General features: G+C 35.4%; 1 protein-coding gene across 1 annotated transcript; it reads right to left on the bottom strand.

Moving 5' to 3' along the window:
• Positions 1 to 13,159: 13,159 nt before the first annotated feature.
• On the bottom strand, positions 13,160 to 14,415 carry LOC122004344 (sulfate transporter 3.1-like; the record flags this gene model as incomplete). The annotated part of the gene is made up of 5 exons (XM_042559248.1): positions 13,160 to 13,421; positions 13,535 to 13,576; positions 13,883 to 13,959; positions 14,066 to 14,124; positions 14,219 to 14,415. Coding segments are annotated over 4 exons (351 nt in total), but the record flags the coding sequence as incomplete, so codon positions are not given.
• Between the last annotated feature and the right edge of the window lie 461 nt (positions 14,416 to 14,876).

Below are 14,876 nucleotides of genomic sequence, written 5' to 3'. Positions count from 1 at the left end.
AAAGGGCCACATACATCACTATGTATGAGTCCTAACAAATCAGTCGCTCTTTCGCTGTGCCCACTAAAGGGAGTCTTGGTCATCTTGCCTCGTAGGCATGACTCGCATATCTCATATGATTCTAAATCAAATGAGTCCAGCAAACCATCCTTATGGAGCTGGGATAAGCGCTTGTCATTTATATGACCTAAGCGACAGTGCCAGAGGTAGGTTTGATTCATGTCATTTGACTTGAACCTCTTGATATTTATGTTATAGATAGGGCTCTCAAGATCTAGAATATAAAGTCCGTTTATCAGAGGTGCACTACAATAGAACATATCGTTTAAATAGACGGAACAACATTTGTTCTTTATTATAAACGAAAATCCTTTTTTGTCCAAACAAGAAACTGAAATTATGTTCTTAGTCAAGGCAGGCACATAACAATAATCATCTAATTCTAGTACAAGCCCAGAGGGAAGAGATAGATGGTAAGTTCCTACAGCAATAGCAGCAACACATGCTCCATTGCCTACTCGTAGGTCTATCTCACCCTTCGTTAATGCCCTGCTATTCCTCAGCGCTCGTACATTAGTACAAATGTGCGAAGCACATCCGATATCTAATACCCACGATGAAGAAATAGAGAGGTTGACTTCTATAACATGTATACCTGAAGTAGAAATCTTATTTCTCTTCTTCTTAAGATCTTCCAGGTATTCTTTGAAGTTCCTCTTCCAGTGCCTTGCTTGTCCTTGATATAAGTGACAAAGATGTTCAACCATATCGTAAGCTCCCATCAACTCATGTTGCTTCTGAAGCTCAGAGTTCATGGTCGCGAGCATAAGACAGGACACATCTAATGCGTCATCTTGATGCTTCTTGTAAGCATCACGGTCTGCTCGCGGGGAAGTGGCAGGAGGAGCCTCCGGAATGGGCTGCTCCAGAACGTACAATTTACGTTCCTGAGTGAGAACTATTCTCAGATTCCTGTACCAGTCCAGGAAATTTGCTCCGTTGAGCTTGTCCTTCTTAAGGACAGAACGCAGAGAGAAGATGTTCGTGTTCGACGTCATGGCAAATCTACAACAGAAATAAATGCAGAAATAAGTATCATATTCTTAATCATTTAATTAGGCCTTTAACTAAATGATGCTCCCACTGAATTCTATAATTCATGTGGGACAAGATCCACATCATACTAACCCTTGAGTTAGCTTTGGCTAATACGCCCAAGACTTAGTATGATCGGTAGGTAACGATTACCAATTACATCTCTATGCAACTCTTGTTTATAGGATCAAGATCCGCATTGATATTAAAACTCGAGTTAGCTTTGGCTAATATGCCCGAGAGTTAATATAAATGTGATTTTGACCTATCTACCAACCATTGGATAATGCCTATAGTTAAACTCGATCTAATTGAGTTAACTAGTTACTCAAACTAATTGAGTTATACTTACCCATGCGTTGATAGGCGGGACCAAGATTGTCCCTCCGTACCCTACCAAGATAGTATGTGTTGCTCTGCTTTGGCAGATTCAACAACAACATGCGATCGAGGTAGTGGTAGGTATCACGGCATGGTAGGCATTACGAGTTGACGTGATTTAGATCTAATCTAAATGATGATGCGTATCATATACTCGATAGATCTAATCTAATCGAAAGGTGCATCATGTGCACGACTTAGATCTAATCTAATCGTTAGGCACTAATTAATTACTTAATTAACTTGCATGCATCACATACACACAAAAGCAATTAATTAAATAATTTTGTGATTATGTCATGGCCCTACTACGATCTTCTCAAGCCAATGAGAAGATCGTATGGTCAACCTAAGGTCAACAGCTTCTCAAGCTCCTTCCTTTGACCACCTCGTGTTGCTCGCGCCCTCCTCGTAACTCCGTCTCGAGTGGAGCTTCCACCGCCTCAAAATTTACATTACATTTTGAAACTCGAGTTACATTCGAGTCTAAATCTAATTTACAACAAGAATAAAAAGAAAGGCACGACGCGCAGGTCGCGAAAAAAAAAAAAATACAACACGCACATCACATCACGGCACGCATGCCGTATTATGAATTACAACATGAATTATCCAATCGAATTGGGTCTTTGGGCCATGATTATCACAAAAATAATATATAATTCAAAATTATATATTTCTATAATTTTATGTAATTTTTCTATAATTTTTTACAATTTTTACGAGTACAATTTCCCGGCGGTTCCGTTTAGCGATTTTCGGGCGCAATCACGGAACGAATCCCCTTGCGGGGCCAGGGGCAGCGCCCCTACCCGCGATCTAACCATCACGAGGGTTCCATTGCAATCTAACAGCGCCTTAGCCCACTGTCCCAAAAATTTTTGGGGCGAAACTTGGCCGTTTTGGAAAATTCTTCTCGGTAGTCGAAGCCTACAAGTATCGAAACACTTGTGCTTCGCTTCTACGAGAAAAATACCCATAAAAACTATAAAAATCATAAATTTACAGAATATTACAGAACTAAAAAGTTTTCATAAAACACAAAATAAACTCGTATTCGTCTTCGCACGTGGCTCTGATACCACTGTTAGGTTTTTCGGGCCGCGAAAACCGCGTTTTCGCGTCGCGGAAACCCCGAAAGCCCCAAAGCCAACGGATCCATGCAAAGAAAAATTTCAAAAACTATGAATACGAGTTTCTACCGAGATCTACTCCTAGATCTACATGGAAAAAGGGTTATACCTTTGAAGCGAAGCCCTTCGCGTATCCCGCTCGTCCTCGGTTCGCCGGATCTCGAAAGTGTCAAAGTAGACACTTCTTTATGTGTATCCACACAAGCAAGAGATGGAGAAAAACCTCTAAGGATGTGCTAGCAACCTTAGCGATCAGTAGTAGAGGAGGAGAGGGAGAGAAGAGAACCAAGGAAGAAGAAGATGGAGTTACACATGAAAAATGAAACTCCTTTACATGAATAAAAGTGGCCGGCTACATTTTTGGCTTGTAACTCCCATGGAATATCAAGAGTCACCACTCTTGGTAACTCCCATGAGGTGGCATTTGGTCAAGTCAAACTTGACCAAATGAAGAAGCCTTGATGATGTGGCATTGGTCAAGTCAAAGTCAAGTCAAAACTTGACTCTTCATCTTCCTACTTATGTCAAGTCAAACTTGACCACTTCTCTCCCTTGGTTGATCTAATCTAACCATTGGTTCAAGTCAATTTTAATTTAATGAATCTCTATTCATTGAATTAAATTAATTAAATGAGTCTAAGTCCAAATTAGACTCACTTAACACATGAACCAAATTGAGTCCAACTCAATTAGCCTACCTTGGATTACTCTTAATCCAATTTGGTTCATCAAATGAACCTAATCCTTTAGGTTCATCAAATGAACCTAATCTCCATCTAATTTCCCTTTGTGTGTGACCCTATAGGTTTTTGTAACGTTGGCAATGCTCCTAAACCCATTTAGAAGCATAAGTAATGAGCGGTATCTAGCAACACATCATTACTACCCAAGTTACAAGAATGTTGAGATCCAACATCACCTTGTGACTACTAATTGTGACTCCTCACAATATATGACAAGTGTCCTTCTATCCTAGACATCTAGATTGATCAATGTGAGGCATAGACCATGTCATCCTCTAATCAATCTAAATCTTGAACTCCAAGTAGACTCACTAAATCAAATGAGCTCAATATCTCATATTGACTCATTTGGGCATGGCCATGCACTTCGTGGTCTCACTCTATCAAGAATATCGATGTCTCACCCGTCATATAGGAGGGATAGATCCCATCTACATCACTCACATCCCTCTGCATACCCAGTAATCGCCTTTATAGTCCACCCAGTTACGGGTGACGTTTGACGAAACTAAAGTACATAACTCCTTATGTAGGGATCCATGGTGACTTCAGGTCTAAGGACTAATAGTCATACTAATAGTCACATGAGAAAGTATATGACACTCATATAACGATCCATGATACTTTCTCATGGCGGGTCATTCAGTATACATTCTCCAATGTATACCCATGTGTCAACTTGATATCTCTATATCCATGACTTGTGAGATCAAGTCATCGAGTCGACCTACATGCTAGTCTTATTGCATTAACATTGTCCCTGAATGTTAATGCTCGACTAGGAATGATTAAGAGTAGTGTTCCCTATATCATCTCACTATCGATTCAACCAATCGATTGATATAGGTAAGAACCTTCTACTCAAGGACGTTATTATACTTAGATTATTTGGCACCAATACAAGTAAGTATAATAACCAAAAATCAAATACCTTTATTTATATAGAATATGATACAATAAGTCCAAAAATACAATCATCAAATGATTGGCTCTAGGGCTCTAGCTAACATAAATAATATCCAAGGGTCTAGTAGGACACTCGATATCCTACACTACGGTATAATCTTACCCATGTGTAGGCTTGACCCTACATAATATGCGAAGGGTCTAGTAGGATATTCAACTATTTACTACGGTTTACATGCGATAGCTCAAGATTATTATCTGATCTAATGAGCAATTTAAATACGTAGACAAGCATTAAATAATAAGTCTAATAACATATGTCTAGGTCAGCAACAAGTACAATAGTAATGATCTCAATCTAAGGGGATCCCGTCATCTAGTCATAACATCTTCTCGGACTCTATGGTATCATCATACATTTAATAAACAGCGGGATCAAGATTAAATAGTCTTAGATGGTGATCTGAAGAGAATGACCTAGTGGGATATGACACCCTTGGGAAGTGATTTCTATCAAGTATAGATAAGTATGATCTCACTAACATATATGCCCTTACATAAGTATACAATTATACTACATATGATATCAATAACCTGTAGGCAAGAATCTAAGTATATAAGCATATTATAATATAAATGCATAAACAAAAGCCTATAACTAGACTATGGTCTAATAATATCATGCATATATATAGCCAACCCAAGCATGAATAGCATAAGCCCAAGTCTGCCCAGCCACTATCTCACCTCATCGAGTCGCTTCCTTTGTGCATTTGGGTCTTCAGCCAAGAGGGGAATTTGTGCCATAGTTTTGATTTGTTGACGCCTTTCTTCTCATGAGCTCCCTTCTTCCCTCGTGGCCCGATGCCAGCTGTCCGAGCCCTATGACTGACGCTGCTGGCCATCAAGTGAGATCTCTCCTTCTGTCGGTGCTGTGGAAAGGGGATTGATTCCAATATGTGTATCATTGATGGGCGATTGGTGTTGATCATTGTGTGTCGTGCTCCTCTCCTTTCCTCTGATCACTGAGATGTTCCCTAGTGATGTCGCCCCCTCCTTTGTCCTAGATCAGCATCACGGTAACCCTGGATATCTCATTGTGCAATTACAGATATGGATTTGGAGTAAGTGTGTAGATTTGGATTGATGCCGGAAGGAGTTATTTCTTGGTTGTTTCATTAGATCGATACCATTTCCTAGAATTTGAATCGTTATTTAGCAAACCTAGATATGGTTCTCAATTTCTTTTATGGAGATTAATAGAGGGATTAATACCTGCCCAAATTTGGTTTATATGGCAGATTTAGAGCTTTTCATCTGCTGTGGCTATCCTTCTTCAGTTGTGGATTGAAAGAAGGGGGTTATTAAGGTTAGTTTTCATGGTAAGCACTAATCTGATCAATAAATATATTGATATCAGAATTAGAATGTGTTATTATGTGGTGGTTTGGTTAATTAGATGGGTGATTGGAGAAATAAATTTGATGAAGGCAATGATTAGTGGTGATTGATTTTGGAATATGAATGATTGGATTTGGTTTTGATTCAAGATAGATTGTCGGTTGATTAGATTATGCTTGATGATTAATGGATTGTAGATTATGTTTGGAAAGATTGAAGGATTTATGATGGGATTTGATTAGTGATTGATTGATGAGAATTAAGGAATTGATCAGTGGATTAAGGATGGACTTATTATCGATTTGGATTTGAATCATTAAGTGGAATTAAACATGGTTACCTAATCAAATTAGGATTGGGTTTTGGGTTTAGCTAGTTATTTTTTTATGTAATTAACTAAATCTGTACATCATGGAATTGTAGGACTTTAATTCGAGGCAAGCGTCTCGACGTGGGATTGTTGAGTACGATTGACAGATAAAGGTAGATATTTCTTCCTTGGCCTCTATATAGTTTTTTGAACTTAGTGCATGATTATTATATGATGGATTAGGCTGCTTTACCTTATATTCATTTGTATTGTTATCTTGCTTGATACTTACGTGCTTGACCTTAGAGATGATCCAGTTATTTTATATACAGTCTTAGCTTTGAATATCTATACTCTGTTGTGTATACGCATGTAGAGTATGTTGTGTAGGTGATGTCTTGTTGATTGAGTTAACATGCTGATTATGTATATGATGTTGAGTGTACACGTGTTTGGTAGTGTTACAGGTGTTATCATTTTGACCGTGCATTTACATGTTGTAGAGGGCGTACATGTATAATGTGTTCTACTAGAGGAATTATGTTGATTGTACCTAGGTTCTGTGTACACGTGTCTAGTGTGGTTATTGGAGGTTTCCTGTTGATTATACTTATGTGGTTGTGTGCATACATGTCTAGTAGTACTATTGGATGAACTATCTCGAAAATATCTAAGTTGGTGATCATATATACTTCCTTTCTCCATTTTCTTCTCTCCCTCTCCTCATCTTACCGAACCCTACTAAGGTGCTAGCACACTTTAGTTTAGTGATCTCCTTCTTGTGTTCGTGTGGATACTTCTAGAGGGTTGTCTACTTTGACAATCTTGAGATCCGGCACCATTGGACGAGCGGGATTCGCGAAAGGCACGCATCAAGGGTAAAACTCATACTCTAATGTAGATCTAGAGTTTGTAAACTCGTACTCGTAATGTTTTCGAAGTTTTATTCTTCGCACGGATCCGGTGGCGGGGCTTTTCGGGGTTTCCGCGACGCGAAAAAGGGGTTTTCATGGCCCGAAAAACCCAACAACGAGCGCTATTCACCCCCTTTAGCGTTTCTTGATCCAACAATTGGTATCAGAGCGGGGTTGCTCTGAATTGGTACAACTACCGTTCGAGCATTTTTTTAGTCGCTTTCTCATTCGTATAGGGTAAAAATAAAACCTTTCATTTTTTCCCTCCAAAATTATTTTTGAAAAATTCATTTTCATCTCTTCACGGTTTATTAGTAATGATAAAATATCGAATTTGGAAAAATTTGAAAAAATATTTTTTTAATAATATTTTATTATTATTTTTTCTCGAAATTCATGAATTTCTATTTCTATCCTTCTACCACACTACAAATCCAAGATTAAGTCCTGGGACAAGTTTTTTGTTTACTTTTTCGTGCAAGATTCAATGGCTCTCCAAGAAGGCTATAGCACCACTCGTCCACCGCTCTTTTCCGGCGAAGACTTCGGCTACTGGAAAGACCGAATGGAGTCGTACCTGCAAACCGAGTTCGAAGTCTGGATGATCACCAAGATCGGGCTCGAACTACCAACTGACGGCACCGGAAAGCCACTACCATTTGAGAACTGGGACACGAACATAATCAAGAAAGTCGAGGTAAATGCTAAAGCAACGTATACACTTCAGTGCGCCCTAACCAATGAGGAGCTGAACCGCGTTGGCCCATTCTCAACTACAAAAGAGCTATGGGAGAATCTGATTGAGCTACACGAAGGTATTCCTGATACGAAAATAGGTAAGCATGTTTTAATAAACAAATTATTTGAGCAGACTAATACTATTCCGGCCGAGGAAGGTGTTGCGTTATTTGTAAGAACAAGCAAGACGAAGAAAGAACTGAAGGCAACATGGTCCGAGTCATCAGACGAATCCGAATCCAACGAAGAAGAGCAAGCGAGCCTTCTCGCTCTACCAGTACTAGCACATGTTGCTGAAACTGAGTCCGAGTTCGAGTCCGATTCAGAAACCGAGAGTGAATCAGACACCGAGTCCGAGCGAAGCCACGGATCCGTATCCGTTTCTGAAGGACCCAAAACCACTGTAAGTGCTCTAATTTCTAGTATTAACTTAGATGATTCAGAAAATTTAATTCCTTACTTATTAAAGAAGTTGGCTAAATCCAACGTCCGGGTCAAGTCGCTCCAAAAGGAGGTAACAACCCTTAAGGAAACGACTAACTCGAGTTCGTTAACTGAGCAAGTTCAAAGTTGAATTTCAACTCGAGTCCAACTTGAGGAAGAAAATTCTAATTTGAAAACTCAAGTTAAAGAACTCAAGGACACATTGGAACAGTTCATCTTGGGTTCCAAGAATCTGGATCTGATTATTAGGAAGCAGCGAGCCATTTACAACAAATCCAGACTTGGATTTAAGGCCAAACACAAATTCAAATCGTATTTGTCAATTATAAATAGATCAAGTAGAAAAACAGTCCAAGCATGGGTCCCCAAGTCAAATTTAGTTAATCAAGTTGGACTTGGACACTATTGGATCCCCAAGGATCAGATCCATTACCTTGATAGACCTTATCGAGGCTATGATCCAGGGGGAGCCAATAGAATGACTATTTTCAGAATTGTTTGATGATTGATTTTACTATTTTTAATATGCATGTTTAGATTAGGATAGTTTAAGGACCTACGCGTAATTTACAATTGTTAGTTAAACCTAGGAGTTTCACAAAGAAAATTAAATATGTAATTTCTTTGAGCGGCTCTGTCTAGAAAGTGGTGGATGTTCCCATACCCAAGAAGTTCTAGTGCCTCGCCACTGCCTGAGAACCAATCTTTGAAATATATATTTAATTGGCTAATTGAAAAACCTAAGTTTAACCCAAATATAAATTAATCCTTAAAAATAACCTAAATTAAAGATAACCATCTCACAAAATTACTTAAGATTACCTGATTCAAAACATAGAATCGGGTGAGATGGATCTAGGTTGAACTTTGTCTAAATTCATATTAACTTAATCAAATTAATAAACTTTAATTAGATTAATCAAATATTCAACGTAATAACTAACTAAATTAATAAATTCATTTAAAAATCTTTTAAAAAATCATTTTAAAATTCTTTTAAAAATAAAATTCTTTTAAAAATATTTTAAAATTTATTAATAAATTCATTTAAAAATATTTTAAAAAATCATTTTAAAATTCATTTGAAAATATTTTAAAAATTATTAATAAATTCATTTTAAAATCTTTTTAAAAAATTTTAAAAATCTTTTAAAAAAATTTTAAAATTCTTTTAAAAATATTTTAAAATTCTTTTAAAAATTTATTTAAAAATCTTTTAAACATCATTTACAAATTATTTCAAAAAATTTTAAAATCATTTTCAAAATTATTTTAAAAAACCTTTGAAAATCAATTTCAAAATTATTTTAAAAAATCTTTGAAAATCAATTTCAAAATTATTTTAAAAATATTTAAAAGATTATTTGAAAAATTATTTTAAAATTCTTTAAAAAAAATTATTTGAAAAATAATTTTAAAATTGTTTAAAAAAATTATTTGAAAAATAATTTTAAAATTCTTTAAAAATCTTTTAAAAAATATTTAAAAAAATTAATTTCAAAATCTTTGAAAATTTTTTGAAAAATTATTTTAAAAATCTTTTAAAACTTAATTTCAAAATCTTTGAAACATTATTCGAAAATCATTTTAAAAATATTTTAAAACTTAATTTGAAAATCTTTGTAAAATTCTTTTAAAAAAACATTTCAAAAATTAGTTGAAAATTAATTTCAAAATAATTTAAAAATTATTTTAAAATTATTTGAAAATTAATTTCAAAATCATTTAAAAATTATTTGAAAATTATTTTCAAAATCTTTTAAAAATCTATTTAAAAATCTTTTTGAAAATCTATTTAAAAATATTTTAAAAATCCTTTTAAAAAATGACTTTAAAAATAATTTAAAAATCATTTTAAAAATCTTTTAAAAAATGATTTTAAAAATCATTTAATTTTTTTCCTTTTAATTCAATATTATAACTTTCAAATTATTTTAATTTGAAAAATTCAAAGATCATTATCTACAAAATTATAATTTTCAAATCATAATTATATTCAGGGTTTTATTGTCAGTTAATTTTTAAATCTAGATCATATGTTCAGATTACAATTTCAAACTCAATTTTAAAAAATCTTCATAATTTTAAATGATTACTCATTTGAAATTGAAACTCAAACTTATTCTAAAATAAAGACAACTCCGTCTCACACTGACTCATAAGCTGAACATGCTTGATAACCTAGAATGGGTGAGATGGAAAATTAGGAAAATATAAAAAACTATTATTATTATTTTTCTTTAATTTGCATGCTTGATAATTTACATGCTTGGACTCTAGGACCCTAAGGATTTATTTTGGCATTAATTAAGAGAGAGTGAGTGGAGTCAAGCTAAGCTTCTTTTAAAATAAATTTTGTGGTTTTAATTATTTTTAAAAGTTAAACTCTTTGAAAAGTTAAAGCAAATCCAATTTTTCTAGAAAAATAAGTTCTTTAATTAAGCTTTAAACTTTTCATCATATTTTACTTAACTAAGCCTGTATCAATCTCTTTTTAAAACCAAGTTGTTTTCAGAAAACCAAATAAAGTCTTTTTTAGAAATATTTTTAGAAAAATTACTAAGTTTTTTTTTAAATTTATCTAAGTACCTTTCAAAACTAAGTATTTTCAAAAGCATTTCAAGTTTAGCAGCTAAATATTTTTCAAAAAGCTTTCAAATTTAACTAAATATCTTTCCAAAAAGCTTTTTCAAGATTAGCTAAGTATTTGTTTTTTTTTCAAAGTTTAACTAAGTGTTTTGATATCACAAAATTATCTAAGTTACTTTTCAAAGTTAATATAATTTTTATCTTAGCTAGTTTTAAAAGAAAAAGTTATGTTTTCAAAATTTATGACAAATCTTTTGATCTCACTTAGCTAAAAGTTTTACAATGAATATTAATTCTAAAAAAGCAAAGTGTTTATCAAAATTTGGTTAACCCTCTATTTTAAAAGCCTTTTCTAAACATTTTTTTGAAAAGTTAAGTTTCTCAAAATAAGCTAAGGCCATTGATCATTGTTTCTTTCACTCTTACTCTCTTATTTATTTTTGATATATGGCAAAGGGGGAGAGCAGAAGAAATTCAAAGAAAAGTAAAGAAAGTTTGAAATTTTATAAATTTAAGGAGAACTTTTATTAAGGGGGAGCATTTTACAAAATTTATAAAACTCTTGGACTAACTTATTTTTTCCTTGTGCTAAATTTATGCTAGTTATGCTTTTCTTTATTGCATCTTTTTTCTTAACTTTGAATTTCGGTTGCCATAATCAAAAAGGAGGAGATTGTTGGTGCGGAAGCATCTGACTATCGAACTTTGGTTTTGATAATGACAAAGAGATTCAAAGTTAAGATTATTTGTTATCTAATATGTGCAAATGAGCTTGCAGGAAAGTCCTAAGTGCGGTTAGGCAGGTGGAAAATCTTAAGGGGTGGTAACCTTAGGTCCTAGGGGGTGGTAACCCTAGGTGGAGGAAAAATCCTAAGAGGGGGTAACCTTAGGTCCTAGGGGGTGGTAACCCTAGGTGGAGGAAAAACCCTAAGGGGCGACAACCTTAGGTCCTAGGGGGTAGTAACCCTAGGTGGAGGAAAATCCTAAGGGGGGGTAACCTTAGGTCCTAAGGGGTGGTAACCCTAGGTGGAGAAAAATCCTAAGGGGGGGTAACCTTAGGTCCTAAGGGGTGGTAACCCTAGGTGGAGAAAAATCCTAGGGGGTGGTAACCCTAGGTCTTAGGGGTTTGTAACCCTAGGCAGAAAGTCCAGTTGGTCTGGAGGACCAGACTGACATCAGGTAACTCTCCTGAGTGGAGTAGGTGAGGGTGCGTTCCCCTTAGAGGGAACAGTAGGCGTCTGGTCGACCTAGGATTTTTGGTCGAAAATCTGAAGTCAGACCCGAATAGTCCGGAGACTGTCAATTACTGTTTTTACTATATTTTATGTGTGCTAACATTGCCTTGCAGGGTATGCTGTTGTTTTTGGGACTAACGCATCTTGCAGGTACAAAAAATCAACCTTAAGCCTCGGATGAACAGTGTCTGAGGCGCCTCCATAGAGCTTGGAGGTGCCTCGGGTGCAAAGCAGGAGCCGGTTGCGATGGAGGGCTGGAGGCGCCTCGGACATAGCTGGAGGCGCCTTGGACTAGGGATTGGAGGCGCCTTGGACGACCATGGAGGCGCCTTCAAGCTGATAAGGTGCGACGAGTTCAACACTGATCCACGTGGCTGACTCGGAGGCCTGGAGGCGCCTTGGATGGTGTTAGAGGTGCCTCCAACAGTGTATAAAAGGAGTGTTCGAGGCAACAGCTAATTCAACGAATTCAAGAGTTCTCTACTACAATGTGCTGCCCCAAAAGACGCCCTGAAGTGTTGTTGCAAGTCCCCGACGACGCAAAGCTCTGAGACTTTGATTCTGTCGTCGTTATAACTCTTTTATTGTTATTACACTACTGTAATACTTTTGTAACTGAATTTGCACGATATAGTTGTTGCCCACAGAAAGTGATCAACGATCGTGGGCCTTGGAGTAGGAGTCACCCTTGGCTCCAAACCAAGTAAATATCTTGCACTACAACAAAAACCCTCATAGACATCGGTTTTCCATCGATGTCTATTACATTTTCGACCGATGTCTATGAAGGCGATGTAAAAGGTCTGCCATTTTAGACATCGAGTTAAAACCGATGTAGTATCACTTAACGACATCGGGTGTAAAACCGATGTAATATTATATATTAATAATACCAGTTTTGACAGCGGTATACGACCGATATAATATTAGTTAAGGACACCGATTTTACAGCGGTGGAAAATCGATGTAATATCAGTATTGTTTAATGACATAAATTCGATTTCTGAAATAGTTAAACACCAATATTATCACCAAGCAAATCATAAAATTAAGTTAATATTATTAATTCACTAAGAAAATCACAAATAAAAATGCACCGATATATCTAAACACACCAAGTCAATATCCATATAACCAACACATAAATATTCTTCTTACAACATAAAAAGATAATAGATATTGTGCACATCAAGTCAGTATCCACAAATTACACATAACTATTCTTCTTACAATATCAAAAGGTAATAGATAGTACACAAATATTCTTCTTACTGGTGCCAACATTATCCTTCTTGCTCTGTGCAGAGATTTAACTAAATCTTCCCCAGTAATTTTATTTGTTAATAGACAATTCTCTTTATCTATTACTGGATGGGCACCTCTGCTTGTTTGATGTCCTGAGGGTGACAAATGATTGGTTATTCTTTATAAAGGAGGCCTCCATCTTAAAGGTGCCACTGGAGGCTTTGGGAACTTTGCAACATCCTTCTTGGTTGTCCTCTCACCATTTAATTGATTCTCTAGTTCTCTTGCTGAATAGAATAAAATAGTCAATGTGGATATAAAGCAGTTTGTTGCTTACATAAGGGAAATTAAAGATGCTGTAAATTCTACTCAAATAGAGATTGAAAATGAGATAAGTAACCTTTTGCTAGTAATTTTTACTTGTTTACTCAGCTTCTTTGATCTGCACATTTGAAATAATCTGTTATAAGGCAACTGATTTGAAAGAAGCTAAATATAGTGATGCAGGTGTATAGTAGATTATTATGATTTTTCTTGGAATATATAAAATAATTTATTCACACTATCTTCAAAAAGATTCTACTTATATTAACATAATAAATTTTCAAAAGAACAAAATGAAAGATTCTTCCTTCATTCTTAAACCTGATTTGTGTCAAAGTGCAAGTATATATACTAAAAGCTTCCGTAAGTAAGAAAGGGAACAAACAACATGATTCTATATTCTTTATTTGATTCCTTACTATACCTTGATGCCTCTTCTTTCTACATGTTTATGGAGTTCTACTAGCATGCCAATCCCATCACTGTCAATGGAAGTCACTCCTGTGCTCAAAAGTGCAAAAACTGGTTATTTTTATTTTACTATTTTCCTTAATTTGATATCATCTGAACCTGATAATAATTATTTTCAACAAGAAAGAAGGCTTACCGCCCATGTCCAGAATCAGATATTGCAGTGTTTCTTCCTCCTCTATCCACCTCATGATTCTGTCAGTTAATTTTATAGTAAAGTGATGTGGTTTAATACTCCATCAGCAATAGACAATAGTGAGACTTTGCTAATCACTGCGGTTATATGTACCTTTCTCTAAGGTAGCCAGAGCTGGCAAAATAGATTGGGGAACCCAGTTTCAATATCAAAATGTCAGGGTAAGAGATTGAGTTTGGGTATTGCTGCCCGTCACAGTACATTTCAGTTCCTGCTATGTTTCCGAGCCTGCAAGTGGATGGTCGAGACACAGAGAGCAGTGCTCTCAGTGTTGACAAATCTACCTGCGACGTTAATTAAATCGAAGAATGATGATTTTGATGACAAATAGCAAAGTGTAATAGCAAAGTGTATAAATACAACCTGATTTAGATTAGGAATACTGAGAGAATGACCAAAATATAAAGAAAATATCAGTGAAATTTGTAAGGTAATCAAGTATAGTATTTCAAGTTCTCTCTGCAATCTATCTAAAACTTACAAAAATTCTATTAGTAATTTCTTGTTATCCAAGAGGTTGAGACGAGACATGCATTAGACTTACAGAAAACTAGGTATTATGCAACTTGTATTAGAACAATCTGCCAGCAATGTGTCCTATTCTTCTACAAAACAAAACTGTTATTGTTTTCTCAGAAAATGGGATAATATGAAAGAGTACCAAAGAATTAACAAGAGATTAATAGAAGTGAACTGATAAGAGTTAAGACTACTTATTTACGAAGGAAAACATACTCATACAGAGGATCCA

Source organism: Zingiber officinale, chromosome 7B (assembly GCF_018446385.1).
Source record: "Zingiber officinale cultivar Zhangliang chromosome 7B, Zo_v1.1, whole genome shotgun sequence".
In the NCBI taxonomy this organism is placed as follows: domain Eukaryota; kingdom Viridiplantae; phylum Streptophyta; class Magnoliopsida; order Zingiberales; family Zingiberaceae; genus Zingiber; species Zingiber officinale.
Note: the sequence above shows the minus strand (reverse complement) of the source record. Positions and strands in the feature narration are given on the sequence as shown.